Source organism: Procambarus clarkii, chromosome 58 (genome assembly GCF_040958095.1).
Source record: "Procambarus clarkii isolate CNS0578487 chromosome 58, FALCON_Pclarkii_2.0, whole genome shotgun sequence".
Lineage (NCBI taxonomy): Eukaryota > Metazoa > Arthropoda > Malacostraca > Decapoda > Cambaridae > Procambarus > Procambarus clarkii.
Genome location: NC_091207.1, coordinates 22,522,808 through 22,541,622, shown reverse-complemented (window position 1 = coordinate 22,541,622; position 18,815 = coordinate 22,522,808). Strand labels below are relative to the sequence as shown.

Genomic DNA, 18,815 nt, shown 5'->3' with positions numbered 1-18,815 from the left:
GAAGTGAAGCAGTAACTCAGGCTGTCACCTATATTATTGGCTCTAATAAATAAACTGTCGTAAGTAGGTCATTCTGTTCCAGCAAAATCAATAACATTTTATTAAAGGATAACGTTCTTACAGAGTGAGGTAAACAGCTCATTATTGGATACATGGTGATCTTATATTTTGGATTAGATTAAATATACATTAATATCGTGGATTACTCTATAAAAGCTGCAGCAACATAAGCCTCTATGTAGATGGTGTTGTAGATACATACCATCTATGTACCATCTATGTAGATGGTCTGTAGATAGTGCTGCCAGTGCGGTCTGCCGAACAGTTCACTAGGTGTTCAGCCCCTTCTCTTGATTTGCCACAACGTACACAATACAAAGTGCTAACCTAACCAGAAACGTACGAACCCCAGCAACCCACCAAACCTAATCTACTGATGCAGAGAAAACTACCCATAACCCCCCCCCCCAGGGGAGCTTACCACCAAAGTACTCGTCTGGTACTCGGTACTCGGTAAAGTACCCGCATGCGACGTCCCCAGTCACATGGTTACAGTAATCTAATACATATACCAGCCGAGTTTCTGAAGAGTAAAAAAAGGACAATAAAGATATATAGTTGGGTCATTTTCAGTAGATCTGTGACCGTCTAGAGCAACGGATCGTTTCTCAGTGGTGAAGTGCTGCGTGAATACAAAGTATTGTTGATCCACACTCTTCGCGCGAAAGTGTGGGGTAATTCCACAAATTCAAAATGGCCACCATTAGCCATTTTGGAAATTATCTTCTTTATTTGGTTTGGCAGGCTTGTTCGACCAGACCACACACTAGAAGGTGAAGGGACGACGACGTTTCGGTCCGTCCTGGACCATTCTCAAGTCGGTTATTTGGTTTGGCCTTAAAATGTTGCACAGTAGAAGGTTTTTAGCTTTTTGATGGGTCTAGGAATACATTTGTGATGTCGATTTGATGATTTTAGTTAATTTTAACTTTTAAATCGAAGATGGATGCCGATTTTTAATTCAGAACAGGAAATTCTTGGAAACTGTAGTAGAGCCTCCATACTAGACTCAAACGAAACGAACTAAATATGGAGATAACCTATCACGAAACTAATTTTGGATTTTAAATGTGAAGAAATAAAAAAATATGCTTCTGACAAGCTTCCGCATTTATAAATATAGTTTATTCTGGACGTAGTTGGACAAGAGACAAATATGGCACTAGGTGACACGACTAGTGGCATAGGTATCGTCGGAGTAATTGCTGACGATGACGTCTTTCCAGGAGCCGGGACTGACGGAGCCGAAGAGCGGAGAGGCCACCTCAGTGCAGCGACCCCGGCGGTGTCTGGTGAGCGCCAGGTCCTGGTAGTGGTGGAGGGAGGTGGAGGCGTGGACCAGGTGACACACCTCGCACAGGCTGCCCATCAGCACGGGCCGCAGGTACGCCCGCCACATGTGGTACCTGTATGGGAGGGTACCTTCTGTAGTCTGTGTCATCTAGCTCTTTATACAGTGCCATGTAGCGCCTGTAATGAGGGTGTGCATGCATACCTTTTACAGCGTGATCTGGTATCGTCTGTAATCTTAGCGTGTGTGCTATGGGACGTTATCTTGGGTTATCATCTACACTGATTAGCACGTGTGGTGAGAGTACTCGCTAGTGCGTGTGAAGTTGAACCACTACCAACAGTGCGTGCGTGCGTGTGTGTGTGTGTGTGTACTCACCTATATGTACTCACCTATATGTGCTTGCAGGATCGAGCATTGACTCTTGGATCCCGCCTTTCTAGCTATCGGTTGTTTACAGCAATGACTCCTGTCCCATTTCCCTATCATACCTAGTTTTAAAAGTATGAATAGTATTTGCTTCCACAACCTGTTCCCCAAGTGCATTCCATTTTTCTACTACTCTCACGCTAAAAGAAAACTTCCTAACATCTCTGTGACTCATCTGAGTTTCCAGTTTCCACCCATGTCCCCTCGTTCTGTTATTATTACGTGTGAACATTTCATCTATTTCCACTTTGTCAATTCCCCTGAGTATTTTATATGTCCCTATCATATCTCCTCTCTCCCTTCTTTTCTCTAGTGTCGTAAGGTTCAGTTCCTTCAGCCGCTCTTCATATCCCATCCCTCGTAGCTCTGGGACAAGCCTCGTCGCAAACCTCTGAACCTTCTCCAGTTTCTTTATGTGTTTCTTCAGGTGGGGGCTCCATGATGGCGCGGCATACTCTAAGACGGGTCTCACGTAGGCAGTGTAAAGCGCCCTAAAAGCTTCCTCATTTAGGTTTCTGAATGAAGTTCTAATTTTCGCCAGTGTAGAGTACGCTGCTGTCGTTATCCTATTTATATGTGCCTCAGGAGTTAGATTAGGTGTCACATCCACTCCCAGGTCTCTTTCTCGAATCGTTACAGGTAGGCTGTTCCCCTTCATTGTGTACTGTCCCTTTGGTCTCCTGTCACCTGATCCCATTTCCATAACTTTACATTTACTGGTGTTAAACTCCAGTAGCCATTTCCCTGACCATCTCTGCAGCCTGTTTAAGTCCTCTTGGAGGATCCTACAATCCTCGTCTGTCACAACTCTTCTCATTAATTTTGCGTCATCTGCAAACATTGACATGTATGATTCCACTCCTGTAAACATATCATTTACGTAAATTAGAAAGAGGATTGGTCCCAGCACCGATCCTTGAGGTACTCCACTTGTTACTGTTCGCCAGTCCGACTTTTCGCCCCTTACCATTACCCTCTGGCTCCTTCCTGTTAGGTAGTTCTTCACCCATACTAGGGCCTTTCCGCTTACTCCTGCCTGCCTCTCAAGTTTGTATAGCAGTCTCATGTGCGGTACCGTATCAAAGGCCTTTTGGCAGTCAAGAAATATGCAGTCTGCCCAGCCTTCTCTGTCCTGCCTTATCCTTGTTACTTTATCATAGAATTCTAAAAGGTTTGTTAGGCATGATTTCCCTGTCCAGAACCCATGTTGGTGCTTGTTTACAAACCCAATGCTCTCCAGGTGCTCAACAAGTCTTAGCCTAATTATTCTTTCAAGTATTTTGCAGGGGATGCTTGTCAGTGATACGGGTCTGTAGTTAAGTGCCTCCTCCCTATCACCCTTTTTGAAAATCGGTACGACATTTGCCTCCTTCCAGCAACTGGGCAATTCTCCCGACATAAGTGACTCATTAAAGATCATTGCCAGAGGCACGCTACGAGCCTGAGCTGCCTCTTTGAGTATCCACGGTGATACTTTGTCTGGTCCAACAGCTTTATTTGCATCCAGTGTTGTCAACTGTTTCATTACAGTGTGTGTGTGTGTGTGTGTGTGTGTGTGTGTGTGTGTGTGTGTGTGTGTGTGTGTGTGTGTGTGTGTGTGTGTGTGTGTGTGTAGGGGTATCTGTTGTTGCATCTTTAGAATAATATGGTACATTTTAGAATAATATTCTAGAAGATTTAGCACGCTTTATACAACTCTCTTTTTTTTTTAGAGAAGATTTTTTTTAATGCTGGCAAGAATATATGCTAGGTAATGGTCTGCTGTATTATCAGTTATTATAGCAGAAGTTTGTGCAGAGGTTATGTTAGTCCAAATGTGGTCAGTGGCAGATGCAGTCGTTTCCGCAATTCTGGTGGGTTTAGTTATCATGGGTGATAACATGCAAGAGTTCATACAGTTGAGGAAGCTAATAACAAGTTGGTTGTCAGACTGGCATAAGTCAATATTGAAGTCTCCAGTTAATATTAATTGATTTTTGTTAAGTGTGTTACCTAATATTAAGTTTCTAAGATTAGAGTTAAATCCAAATACATCAGTGTTTGGAGTTCTGTAAACTGTTACCAAAGTTTTATCCACGTTCAAGCCCTTCATTTCGAACTGGGAAAAATATATTCTCACGACTGTCTCTAGTTTTGGTAACTTTTGAGCACAATAGCTCCTTGTGGTAATAAATTGTTGTACTGCCACCTCACTGGTTAGGTTTACAGTTGTGGATAGTTGAATAATAATTGGCCGTATTTCATAACTGGGCTGTGTCACGATTGAACCAGGTCTCAGCAGGGATAACAACGAAGAATGAGCAGTTTAGTGGTAGCAAGAAGGCCCTAACATTATCATGGTGTTAGCTAAGAGTTCCAACATTAAAGTTAGAGACATGTTACGGTTATTTGATAATACATTATATGGTTCGAACGAACCATATATATATAATTAATATATATATATATATATATATATATATATATATATATATATATATATATATATTTTGACAATCGACTTGAGAATGGTCCAGGACGGACCGAAACGTCGTCGTCCCTTCAACTTCTAGTGTGTGGTCTGGTCAACATACTTCAGCCACGTTATTGTGACTCATCGCCTGCATATATATATATATATATATATATATATATATATATATATATATATATATATATATATATATATATATATATATATATATATATATATAATATATATATATATATATATATATATATATATATATATATATATATATATATATATATATATCTATATCTATATCTATATATATATCACTAAGAACTCTTTGACCCGGCCAGGATTCGAACCCATGCCGTCCAGGATCACCCTTAAACGTACACAGTACCGTGACCACCGCACCAATGATCGTCTATAAGGATTGGTCAGTCTTGGCGCTTATTAACTAAGCTCCCTGACTGACCAACCCCCGACGACACTCATGGATCCAAATGGATCCATGAGTGCACATGGTACACGTAACGTACACAGTACACATGGTACTGTGTACGTTTAGGGGTGATCCTGGACGGCATGGGTTGGAATCCTGGCCGGGTCAAAGAGTTCTTAGTGATATATGGCTTGCGCATTCATGCAGCTTTCTCACATATATATATATATATATATATATATATATATATATATATATATATATATATATATATATATATATATATATATATATATATATATATTATATAATGTATTGTCCTCCCTCCACGCCTATCAATGATATAATTTATACAATTTGTATTTCTTTATTATCCATATATTCAATTCCTTTATATATTCAGACAATAGTTCACTCTTGTACTTCATACATGTTTCTGTTGGTGCAATAATATATATTATGTGGAGATAAATGTAACTGTCATTCTTTTTGTTTCTAATACTCCTACTACCTGTGTACTACACATTTAGTGTCTTTAGGTTTATGTCTGTGTTCGCGCCTTTGTATTGTTATTTTTTTTGCGAACATGTTACATTCACTAAATAACCTGGACTAAAAGAGACACTACAAGCACGAAAGTATTTTTGTTGCATAAGAATGTATTGCACTGCTTTGGAGATCTAAAACATCGCCCCCTAGGGCAAGTCTTTAATGTTTTTCCTGCCCGAAACGGTTTGCGTAATAGTGGCTTTAGGCATTGTATATACTAGCTCTATCTATAAATCTATCAATTTTTGTATAACCTCTTGTATGTCTGTACTTTACCTGAATAAACATTTATTTATTTATTAAGTGAGAGAGCAACAGAGATTGGCTGACTTTCTTGACACTCGGTGAACCATACGACTGACGAATGTTGGTCATCAGCGACGGCTGGAGGTGTGAAGGAGGAGGAGACGTGTCCAGGTGGGGTCAAGTATCAGCTCACCTGCCGTAGGCGACGGGATCCCGGTGGAGGCGAAGCAGGAGCTCAGCCAGCTCCCTGGGGTGGTAGTGGCGGGCGTCGATGAAGGAGTGAGGCGGCAAGTAGCGGCTGTAGTTTGCTCCTGCAAGAATACAGCAGCTTAGAAAGGAATTCAGACTGCAACATCCCTTTGAATAAAAAGTGAGGCTGATGTATGATGGAAGGCTTATAATGTAGTGTAATAAGACTTGATTATGACTATTACACGACTTAATAATGGTCCAGAACGGACCGAAACGTCGTCGTTTCTGTACTTTCTGATGTGTGGTTTGGTTATCATATAATAGTTTATTGAAACAGATAGTTCAGGGTAATGCCATGTATACGAGGACGTTTAAAACAACAATCTGAATCCATATTTACTTTAACTCTTGGCTCAGCTCCCTGGCACTTAATTAGGTACCAGGAGGTTGAGCAGGCGTAGAGGGTTGCATCCCTGGAAGGGACCTCGCTAAGCTTCAATGCAACTATACTGTCCCCCAACAACTGGAATTATATGTAGGTCAAATTGGAATCATGAGCACTGGGCCTCCACAGCCAGTCGGGTCTAAAACCTGTACCAACATGACCGTTATGACGTCATGGTGACGTCACACCTCGTCTACGCCAAATATAAAACACAATTTATTTTGTATACAGGTTTGGTTAGCTTAGGTTTGGTTAAGTTTGGTTAGATTAAGTGTGGTAACGTTAGGGCGTGTGAGGTCAGATCAGGCTAGGTTAGGTTAAGTTAGGATGCGCTCGGATAGGATAGGAAAGGAGACGGTAAGATAGGCTAGGTTGGGATGTGTTTAAAACAGGTCATCCTCCTAAAAATGAAAGTACTTATAGTAACTATTTGGTGGAAAGTAGCACTCACCGCCCCACACGACAGGCACCAGGTTGTAGACGAGTGGGTTGTAAAGCTTCTCCGTGATGTAGTCGTCGCAGACGGCGTTTTCCATGGCCAGGTAAAAGGAGTAATTAGGCTGGAGCACCCGTTCCCAGCACTCACCGCCCATGACGTGCCTCGGCCCGCACTTCAGATCTCCGCACCGACCGTACCTGATACACCAACCTAGGTTGCGTCAACCTGGCTCAGTGATGATCAACACTTCATATCAAGACAAGTCAACTCGTAGATAATTGGTCAGTGTTATTGGTGATTGTATTGAAGGTCTAGGTCCTTTCTCTCTTGACTGAAACGTCTATACCCTCTGGGAGATCATTTACATATATCAGAAACAGTATAGGTCCAAGGACTGACCCCTGCGGGACTCCGTTTGTAACGTCTCGCCAATCTGAGACCTCACCCCTCACATTGCCTCGTTGTCTCTAGGGTCAAACTAGGGTCAACTTGTAGTATATTTAAAGTCAGTGTGCACCAAGATACCTTCAAACACTCACCTATCAACAAAGTGTGAACCAGTGTATGATGTGTTAACATCTTACACTTACATGTTGAACAACACATCACTCACGTGTCCACTTGAAGGTAACGCTTGAGTTCTGTCACGTACTCCTCCCTCCTGGACCTGGTAGGACAGTGGCTGGACATCCAGGCCACCACGCGAGTCTTGTTGACGTAGGTGAGCCAGGAGGGCCCCAGCACCTCCTTCAAGGTAGCGTTCCTCGCCACAGCCTCCGTCAGCCGCCTCACAGCCTCCCCGTGCTCCGACATCAGGTTGGGTCGTAGAGGTCTGAAGAGGAAAACGAGATCTGGAAACCTGGTGGAATAGTTAGGAAAATATCCAGATGACAGTCTTACACACATAAGAAAGTGGATAACACCCCTTCTTTTTTAAGAAAATATTTATTATACTGTATAAAAATCCTCCTTTCAATTGGTTGTCTGCTGCATATATGTCAAAATTAAACTAAGATTAGGATAATATGAGAGAAATCATAGACTAATGTGACAGAAGAGGGGTCGATATGTGGTGATCTTGGAGGTTGGTAATCCGAGATGTTGCGGGATGTCGTTACACTGTATGATAACATCACACGTGTCACAGTAGTTAATAAATGGAATGCACTAGGAAGTGATGTGGTGAAGGCTGACTCCATACACAGTTTCAAATGTAGATATGATACAGCCCAGTAGGCTCAGGAGGTACACCAGTTGATTGACAGTTGAGAGGCGGGACCAAAGAGCCAGAGCTCAACCCCCGCAAGCACAACTAGGTGAGTTCACGTTCATGTTCCAGGTAAACATCATAAACAGCTGTTCCATTTAAACCTCACAGCTGATAGAGCCAACCGCAGCTGTCTCCACCCACAGTCTGCAGCGTCATATCTAAATGCTCAGCAATCTCGGTGGTTCACTGGTCATGATAATACATTCATCGAATTTTGCACAGGATCTCGGTTCTAACTAACAATAAATGCTCAATTTATTTATCGTCTAAAATGTGGCTAAGAGCACCGTGTGATGACTGATAAACTGATAATATTCAACATAAAACATCGTTAATTTTTTCCGGCACCACCTCGTTGCTATTACTCCATGTGACGTAATGTGCGTGAAATCGACACCAGTAATGCCATCTATCATCATACTATCATGCAAGAGGAGCCACACATTCGGGACACCACGAGCATAGCTCTCATCCTGTAACTACACTTAGGTAATTACACTTATATGGTTCATCCAATAAAATCAGCAGACTTCTAGGTGTTACTACTGCTCGGCTTAGACCCGGTTACAAGTATCTCTGGGAATTCTCATTATATGCCGATGTACACCTGACCAAATGTAAACTGTGTCAACAAAATAATTTGCACACCCTCCGTCACTATGTGATGGAGTGCGAAAAGATACGTGAATTCTGAGACAATTCTATAACCAATGTTCCAACGATGTGTAAATATTTAATTCAAAATGATCTGCTACCAGAAATTTTAGCCAAATATCCCCAGCTTTCTAACTGTAGGTAGTAACTAAGATATTGTAACCGATCCACCGCTGCCCACTGGATGGGGGCGGTGTGCAGGACAAACATATCAATTTTGACACTAGGCTCTCCACATATGTCAGTTGCTTCCTTTAGAAACTGTACTTGTGGTCGATCTCGAACCCATTTATGATGTGGCGACTTGTACTGAATTTTGTAACTAGCTCATCAAGATCGTAACTTGCTTAGCTAAATGAATTGTGGGGTTCAGTCCCTGAGCCCATTATGTGCCTCTGTAACCCTTTCCAGTACCGCCCACAAGATGAGTATGGGGTGCATAATAAATGAACTAAACTAAAACTAATAAAATGTTCCCAACAACAGCAAAGCACAGGTTGATATGTATGATGACGAGATGGGGGTTGAATTAGTTACATAATAGCAATCAGGTAGTTATTAATGACTCTTTTTAAACTGGTTGAGAGAATTGCAACTCTTAATCTCATATGGTCATTCCACAATTTAGGACCCTTATAATATATATTTTTTCCTTCCTGGGGTGTCCATGGGCTCTGTTCCAGACCTCAAGAAGGTGTTATTGGTTATTGTTCTAATTGCTGATTTACGTTGAGTATCGTGTAATTTTGAGTTGAAGTTTCCGAGGCGCAGGTTCCGTAGGTGAGATAAGGTTACATATAATAATAATAATAATAATAATAATTTTTATTTAGGCAAAGGTACATACATAAAGAGATTTTACAAAGTTTGTTGGCTTTATAGATAGGAGCTAGTACATACAATGCCTAAAGCCACTATTACGCAAAGCGTTTCGGGCAGTACAAAGCGGGAATACAACATAAGGGAATAATATCGTTTACCTGCAGACAACACCGATACTCGCGCAGACAACACCGGACACATCTGTCGTACCTTTCAGTAGCGTCATGGGATAGGAAGTACCCGTTGAAGGCGACCACATCTGACTGGGAGTGGTACGTCATGGTCCAGTTGACGAGGGAGCTGGCCAGCCTGGAGTGCTTGGTGGGTGCTGGCAGCTTCTCAGGCGGGGCCTCCACGTCGACCAGTACCCACCGCTGCCCAGCTGGTACTCTCCGGGAGGGTAGACTCTTCCACGGGTACCTGTCAACCACAACCACCAGTGACTTTGGTTTTTGTTATTAACACAGGTACATCTGCATTTATGCAGATACCCTAGACTATATGAAGGGGAGTACAGTGTGTCAAAAAGCTAGCTACGTGATGCTAAAAATCCCCATCTTGCAGGATGGTTAGTCATACGGGGCCAAATGTTCAGTAGCCTGCACTGGCAAATTTTGGGTGCATTATGAGGATATCGTCAAGAACACGAGAGTGAATAAAGTATTGTAATTGCAAGCTCTAGGTACCTCATGCCAGCGGGTCTGAATGGTCTGATAACTGGGCATTCGGTGATGTAGTGTGCAAGCTCATGCCCCAGTTCCTGCTTGCCAGACAGTTCTCATGGGCGGTAGTCCAACACTACCATATATGACTCACTAGGTAGTAGTTCTCACGGGTGGTAGTCCAGCACTACCACACGTGACTCACCAAACATAACAATAACAAACAGCTGCTTAAATAATATAATGACCACTCAGACACTATGGGTACAGATGAGTCTAGATAGCAACTTATTCATCCCCAGACCAGACATGACAGGGCTCATCTCATCGAAACCTTCAAAATACTGAACAAGTTGGAGGATATTAATCAAGACCACTTCTGTAAACGATCTTTAAAAGCTGTTACCCCCTTGTAACACATACAAATGGTAACAGCTTGAAGCTCAACAAGCCATATGTAAATAAACAACCACTCCACTACTATAGTAATCACCAGGACAATAAAACAACCACTATACAAATTACTCAAACTCTCTAACAATCAATCAGACGTACTAACAGGCAATGTAATAACCCAGACATTAAAACAACCACTTAGACATACCCGGAATTGTAACAACCGCACACTGATGGCCGTACTCAAGCAAGGACACTCATACTAAGAGTACTCACGCAAGGACACTCATAATGAAGGTACTCACGCTAGGACACTCATACTGACGGTACTCACGCTAGCGCGCGGAAGAGGACGGCGTCAGCGCCATGGAGCATCAAGCGGTCGTAGGTGAAGCGGCAGCGCCAGGAGGGGCAGCCCTCGGCACGCAGGCCCTCGGGGCTAGTCGTGCCGAACCTGTAGGATGGTTATCAAATATCTGGAAAACGTGCCGATGTAACAGAACATACTACTCAAGAAGGATGAAAAAAAGTAAAGCAGGCAATGCAAGGAGGCTAAAGAAAGGACAATAACAAAAACTTTGGAAAATTTACTGACAACTGGGAACAGAGGATAGAGGCACTATATAGAACAAGGAATGAATACACCCGAATTAGGAGAAAAGCTGAGACTAAGGTTGCAAGATGAAAGGCCAAAAGAAATTGGCATTATAGTCACGGAAGAGGGGCATATCAGATGGATAAGGAATTCTTGGAAAAAACATCATGGAAAAGTAAGCTCTTGGGGAAATCCGCACAAGATATGATGGATGACGTTACGAGTAACCTCAAAGAAGTTGAAACAAATACTCGTAGCACCACTGATGGATAAGTGAACCGAGAGTTATGTTCATTGGTGTCTTCGCAGTGGTGCGGGAAGACACCATTGTCTTCACGCACTGCCCATGGTTTGACAGACAATGTTTGGAGGCAAAGAGAAGCAAAACAGCATGTAAGAAATACAGAGAACAAGAACAAATAGAAATCACTACGAATGCAAAAGGATGAGGAATGATCACACGGTGAATGACCAGCCGATCAGGCTTGACCAAACAGAGAATGCTAATGAAATACACGTAGAACTTAATGAAAGCTCCTAGGAAGTTTCTAAGCTGGAACCTGATCTTTGTCTCGAGCTAAGATATCTACCAGGATGGACATCTTCCAACCTGTTCGACCAGTCCCCCCAACAACCCACCTGTTCGACCAGTTCCCATAACAACCCACCTGTTCGACCAGTTCCCCCAACAATCCACCTGTTCGACCAGTTCCCATAACAACCCACCTGTTCGACCAGTCCCCCCAACAATCCACCTGTTCGACCAGTTCCCATAACAACCCACCTGTTCGACCAGTCCCCCCAACAACCCACCTGTTCGACCAGTCCCCCCAACAATCCACCTGTTCGACCAGTCCCCCCAACAACCCACCTGTTCGACCAGTCCCCCCAACAATCCACCTGTTCGACCAGTCCCCCCAACAATCCACCTGTTCGACCAGTCCCCCCAACAATCCACCTGTTCGACCAGTCCCCCCAACAACCCACCTGTTCGACCAGTTCCCATAACAACCCACCTGTTCGACCAGTCCCCCCAACAACCCACCTGTTCGACCAGTCCCCCCAACAATCCACCTGTTCGACCAGTCCCCCCAACAACCCACCTGTTCGACCAGTCCCCCCAACAATCCACCTGTTCGACCAGTCCCCCCAACAATCCACCTGTTCGACCAGTCCCCCCAACAATCCACCTGTTCGACCAGTCCCCCCAATAACCCACCTGTTCGACCAGTTCCCATAACAACCCACCTGTTCGACCAGTCCCCCCAACAATCCACCTGTTCGACCAGTCCCCCCAACAACCCACCTGTTCGACCAGTTCCCCCAACAATCCACCTGTTCGACCAGTTCCCATAACAACCCACCTGTTCGACCAGTCCCCCCAACAATCCACCTGTTCGACCAGTCCCCCCAACAATCCACCTGTTCGACCAGTCCCCCCAATAACCCACCTGTTCGACCAGTCCCCTCCGAACCAATGGTCCCAAAAGAGTATAGTCTTCCAGGTAGAGTTCTCAGAGTCGCCTTCCAGGGACTGGTAGCTGCCCGTGGGTAGAATCTTGTAAGACTGTGACCTCGGGTTACTCTGGTCAGGAGCCGGTGGCGTGTACCTGTGGCCCTGCAGGACGGGCTCTCTGGCAGCAACATTGTCCTGGTGGTAGACATAGTAGATAGGGAGGGAGAGGAGAGCTAAGGTGAGGATGATGCTGTAGGCACGCTGCTCTCTAGTAAGGGTCATGGCGTGTGGACGGGTGTGGTTGTGTCAATGTACTGTTTTTGTTTTATTTTGTCACTTGCTATCGCCTTTGACGTAATGCGATTTATTTCGGTTTTCTTCTTTCCTTAAACGCAAATAAGTATTGTATATCTATCTTCCGGAATCTATTTGACCAAACACATTTCCTTCACCTACGTCCACAAATGCTAATACATCTCTTTCTTAATTGTCTTCACGCAATTTTGTCCTCTTCCACCCAACATTATCTCTGGAGGCACCTATTAAGTTCCATGACAGTGAAGACTTGGAGACTTGAAGAGGTCTTGAGACCTTCCTGGTAAGCCGCGCCAAATGTACTAACACTTGGCAAGGGAAAACGAACCTATTAAATCCTTTAGAAATGGTACCAGGACCTTGATTTGAAAACTTGCAATCGCTTGCTGAAAAATTTTCAACTTGAAAACCCGAGAAGCCTAATATTCATATTTAACGCTTTGAATTCTTTTTCAGTGTCATAGTTCTTGAGAATGAATCAGATTCCGCATAAAGAACTGTATATTTTCCAAATAGTTTACCTTAAAAACCTACAGCAAAAAGAATTCAATACCAAACTATTTGAAAAATCGTAATATTTACGTCTCGGTCACTGGCACCTTTCCTATGCGTCACTTCCAAGTCGCCACAACTTTCCTTGGCGTCACCCTTACACTATCACCTTAAATTTTCGGGGGAAAACCCTTGACATAACCTTCATCTTTCTGTTTCACGGGTGTTCACTTATATATCGGAGGAAAGACAGCTGTACTGGTGTGTGTGAGACGCCAGTGATGACGGCGCCAGACTTGCACTTGACCGTACCGTGGTCCGAGCCACACTGACGCTTGTAAGCCCCAAGCACAGATAATAAATGCACTTTGATTCAGTGCTTGGTGACGTGGATCATTTTAAAACTCAACTAGTGTACCAACAATTGCCGAGAGCGATTTGACCATTCACAGATAATATAGTTGGTACAGCGGCAGGGTTCAGTTCCTATAATACACTAGGATTTTACGTCAGTTTATGGGGCTAGTTTCAGTCACAAGCACCAATTCTGAAGCCTCGTATCAACACCTGATAGATTATTTTTTAATATTAGAGCTGGTTTAAGCAGTGATTGGTAATAGACATGGATGGGGCATAAAATGTTAGTGGTTTACAAGTTTTTAGTTTAGTTCATTTATTATGCACCCCATACCCATCCCGTGGGTGGTAGTGGGAAGAGTTACAGAGGCACATAATGGGCTCAGGGACTGAACCCCACAATTCATTTAGCTAAGCAAGTTACAATCTTGATGAGCTAGTTACAAAATTCAATATAAGTCGTCACATCAACAATGGGTTCGAGATCGACCTCAAGTACAGGTTCTAAATTAATTTAAGCAACTGACATATGTGGAGAGCTAGTGTCACAATTTATATGTTTGTCCTGCACACCGCCCCCATCCAGTGGGCAGCGGTGGATAGGTTACAATCACTCAGTTACTACCTACAGTTAGCAAACTGGGGATATTTGGCTAAAATTTCTGGTAGCAGATCATTTTGAATGAAATATTTACACATCGCTGGAACATTGGTTATGGAATTGTCTCTAAATTCACGTATCTTTTCGCACTCCATCACATAGTGACGGAGGGTGTGCGAATAATTTTGTTGACACAGTTTACATTTGGTCAGGTCTACATCAGCAGATAATGAGAATTCCCAGAGATACTTGTAACCAAGTCTAAGCCGAGCAGTAGTAACATCTAGAAGTCTGCTGATTTTATTGGATGATCCATAGATGTGTGGCTCCTCTTGCATGATAGTATGATAGATGGAATTACTGGTGTCAATTTCACTTTGCCTCAGATCTACAAGATCTTGTTGAAGTTCTCGGTGTACTGCTGCTCTCAGATTGCTCATTGACAATCCAAGGTTACACTCAACGGCTCCTTTAAAGGCAGAGGAGTCTTTCTTCCGCACTCACATTACCTGCTGAGCAGCCTCGTCCCAACCTCTTCCGGTACCTGCTGAGTAACTCCGTCACCACCACGCCCAGTACCTGCTGAGTAATAACATGTCCTCTTACAAATTAAGTCTGAATTTGGCCATATGGCCGTATGGCCCAAAATGGACGTAAGTAGAAAATAAAAAAAAATGAGAATAAATTCTGGATTTTTATTGTAAAACAGTAAGTTAAGTGTCCTCTGGTAGGTTAGGAGGGCAAGAAATTCTCCTAAAGTGGCAAAACATCACGAAAAACGTTAATTGAAAGTTTCCACCCCTAACCTTACCGAGTAACCCAGAGGACTCAAGCAGGAAACGGAACAGTACATCACTTTCGTGAGCCGATTTCATTTCAAATTACGTCCATTTTTGGCCATTGTGTGCATACGAGCGAAAAGCGACGTTATTTTTAAGAGGACAGGTTGGGTACCTCTCCCTGTACCAGTTGAACAGCCTCATCCCCACCTCTTCCAGTACCTGCTGAGCAGCCTCGTCCCCAGCTCTCACAGTGCCTGCTGATCATTCTCTCAGCAAATGTTATCTCTCGGTAACATTTGAGGAGCCTCGTTCCCCCTCCCTCCCCCCTGCAGAACCAGCTGAAGACCCTCGTTTCCACCTCATCCAATACCATCTAAGGAGTCTCGTCCCCACTCTCCCATCACTATAAAGAGGTTTGCAGCCTTACCGTTATCTACTGGAGACATCTCCCGTCACGCAGGGTGCAGCCGCACCTTCACAGATCTCCAGTATCAGCTCTTGATACTGGTAATGGCTCGAAAGGGCCACCACTTACGGGCTATTTATGCCCGTGCCACCTTTTGGGTGGCCCAATCTTCATCAATCAATCAATCTACCGTTAACTTACGGGCTCACCATAGCCCGTGCTACATGGACACTTCGTTCTGAGTAGCTAAATCTGAAACAACAATAATTACCGTTATCAGGAAGTAAGGTCACATTCCCATTGTTCACACTATCACTTCACACATTCACACTGCTATCCGTTGAGGGTGTGGATACAATGCGGCCCAAACGTCTAAAGGTTAGAGATACCCCTCTTGACGGTCATACTTTCGAGAGGAGCAACATTCTTGAAAGACGTTACCGGCATCACACCTACTGACATTAGTCAGATAGGTGATGATGTGATCTTCTTTTCATGTGAAGAAGAGCTAGAAAAACTATTGACCAACGATGCCATACTTCGCAAGGAGTACCACCTACATCCTCACCACCCACGTCAGTTCCTGGCCAGAAGAACTGTTTTTACCAGCAGGACCAGCTAGTGGATCGCAGACCGACTGCAACATAATATCATGGACAATATCGAGGACGAAAATCTGATACAGCTGGGTGTATTTAACCTAGAGTTCTGCAGCTCCGACAAATCATCAATAAAGATTACTTTCACCACCATAGCTGAGGCCACCCAGGATCCCACACAAGGTTACTACTGCTTCGGCTTACAAATACCACCCCATCAAGTAAAAAAGGAACGATACCATGAGATCCAGCAGTGCTTTAAGTGCTACGAGCTCTCCCACCCGACCAACAATTGTCAGCACCCTGTCCAGAAGTGTAGCCTGTGCGCACTGAACCATCACTACTCCATATGCAAGACAACAGCCCATCACTGTTTGCTCTGTGATGGCAATGACCCCGTAATTTCCTACAGGTGCCCCCGCAGACAGGAAAATATCAAGGCTCAGGTTGAAGCTAAGAGAAAAACCCTTCTACCTCCGCAACCAGAGCCCCAGCCGCTCAACCCACAACCTCAGCTCCCACCAACCGACTAGAAGACTTTCCAGCCTTACCAAAGAGTGGCTCATCCAACCAGGCGACACAGCCTTCACAATGGGGCCCCAAGGCCCCAAAGACTTCTTCGCAGCCCCCTGCATCACGTTCAGGCATTATTCCTGGTCTTATTAGACTAGCGGAAAGGCTTGCCGGACCAGACAACCACCGTTTTTTCAGTGAACTGAACATATTATACCTAGTCAATGGCCTGGACCCCATCATAATCCCTGGCGAATATCTCACGGCCTCCACTACCACCAGGACGACCACGAGGTCGATTTCAACCACAGACTTCTGAACCACCCAAGACCTGGGCGGCACAGAGGTAATTCCCTCTCCAGCTCCCAACATTTCTACCATCACCATCTCAGCAGCCGTGCTGGCAGACGTGCTGTCTACAAATGCTAACAGCCCCACCAACGCTCTTAAAATAGCTTCTACCACCAATCCACGACACCTGAGCTTCCCTAAGGCTGTGACGCGTAAGGCGAAAACACCAACTACGGATGTTACGGACTCCTCAGACGAGGAAATCTTATTAGGAGCTCCACCGCCGCACCACAAATACGACACCTACTCGTTTCAAGACTTCCTCATGGAGGCCACTTCACCAAACTACAACGACAGCACGGCTCAGCCAGTCTCAGGCAAAGAAAAAATGAAAAACCTAGAGATGTACACTAACCCCACCAGCTTCATAACTGGTACAGCCAGCCCTCCAGGGCTGAAAACCACCATGAAGACCCCATCCATCGCCAGATCTCTAGTATCAGCTATTGATAAAGATAATGATTCTAGAGAGCCTCCACTTACGGGCTCGCCATAGCCCATGCTACTGGAACTTCTTGTTCTGAGTAGCTGAATATAAAACAACATTACCGTTATCCTTACGGGCTGTTCATGCCCTTGCCACTTCCTAGGTGGCTAAATCTTCATCAATCAATCTACCGGTATCCACAGTAATATCCAGTCAGCATTACACTTGTAGCGAGTATATTATTGGGATAATCTACTCGCTACAGAAGCGAGTAGATTATCCCAATAATATACTCGCTCCACACTGCATCTGCTAATCTTGTGACCATTTTAAAACCCTATTTAGATTGTCTTGAAGTGATAGTGAGTCATTTTCCGTGATTATTTCCCTCCTGATTTTCGTATCGTCACTCCACTTACAACACCCACCCAACCCCCTGTTTATGAAGGAGAAATGGTTCAACCCGTCCTCGACTCAAGTCCATTACATCCAGCGGTCGACCCCACAGACGCATTCATAAATATTTACATGCTGTTCATTCAAAATGGGAATTTTAACTCAACAGTTTTAACTCAAATTCTTAACAAACTCTGCTTTCAGACGACTCACAGCTCCCCTGTTTAAATCCCTAACAATGCTAAACATAAATTCACTTCATGCATTCTCTTGTGTCAATTACGTTTATAAAACCCTTTTGTTAAGTGCTAACCCTGTTCTGAAACTTCCTGGACAGATGTAATAGAACACATGCCCACCACACCAGACATAATATCTCTTTGATATCTCCAGAGTCAAACTTTATCTGTGTAAACACTCTATGTAAATAAAGGGACCTAGCTGGTCTATGGAACTCACTCCCTAATGAATTGAATAGCTGTCGAACTTTTGCCTTATTAAAAAATAACACCAAAAAGTACTTAATTTCATCTTCATAGTTTCCTACCTAGTGCTACCCAATCCCCCAATATTTGTACCTAAGCCATATTACTTTACCGTTGTAATCTTAGATATCATCTGTTATCTTGGTTGTTATTTTGATTGCATATTCTACTGCATTATTCCTTGAAATGATCCTCAAATTGTGCTTCAGTGAACCAAAGTATAACCTTAGCTGAAATGTTATCCTAATGTACCTAGTAATCCTTGTTCATTATGATGTATTGTTATTATTGGGTATTATTATAATCTTTTTGTGTCAAAATTTCTTACAATGTACCTGTAAACATTTTTGTAAATTTTACTGTAAATTATCTACTTATAATTATCTGTTAGTTTAAGGACTTGCCCGAAACGCTGTGCGTACTAGTGGCTTTACAAGAATGAAAAATCAACTTCATTTCTATGTTCTCTCTTAACCCCCCAATGTACCTTCTTGTATATAAATAAATAAATAAATGAAGTTGAGTGATGTGATGGTCCTGCCCGAAACGCTGTGCGTACTAGTAGCTTTACAATAATGTAAACACCATGCTATGTACCCTCACAAACCCAATGTACCTTCTTGTGTATATATACAGGTATAAATAAATAAATACATAAATAAATAAATAAATAAATAAATAAATAAATAAA

The 18,815-nt window shown here is 43.4% G+C and overlaps 1 protein-coding gene across 3 annotated transcripts; it reads right to left on the bottom strand.

Moving 5' to 3' along the window:
• Window positions 1–86: 86 nt before the first annotated feature.
• On the bottom strand, window positions 87–13,615 carry LOC123767888 (alpha-(1,3)-fucosyltransferase C). 3 transcript variants are annotated; one of them, XM_045757935.2, is made up of 8 exons: window positions 13,298–13,615; window positions 12,396–13,023; window positions 10,684–10,803; window positions 9,502–9,711; window positions 7,159–7,404; window positions 6,558–6,742; window positions 5,663–5,780; window positions 87–1,466 (listed from the first exon to the last, which is right to left on the bottom strand). In XM_045757935.2, the coding sequence occupies exons 2-8, from the start codon at window positions 12,680–12,682 to the stop codon at window positions 1,223–1,225; spliced, it is 1,410 nt and encodes a 469-aa protein (XP_045613891.1). In that variant the 5' UTR covers window positions 12,683–13,023; window positions 13,298–13,615; the 3' UTR covers window positions 87–1,222. The 3 variants fall into 3 exon arrangements, with proteins under 3 accessions (XP_045613891.1, XP_045613890.1, XP_045613892.1); XM_045757934.2 differs by having other exon boundaries at window positions 12,396–13,615; XM_045757936.2 differs by having other exon boundaries at window positions 7,159–7,377; window positions 12,396–13,607.
• Between the last annotated feature and the right edge of the window lie 5,200 nt (window positions 13,616–18,815).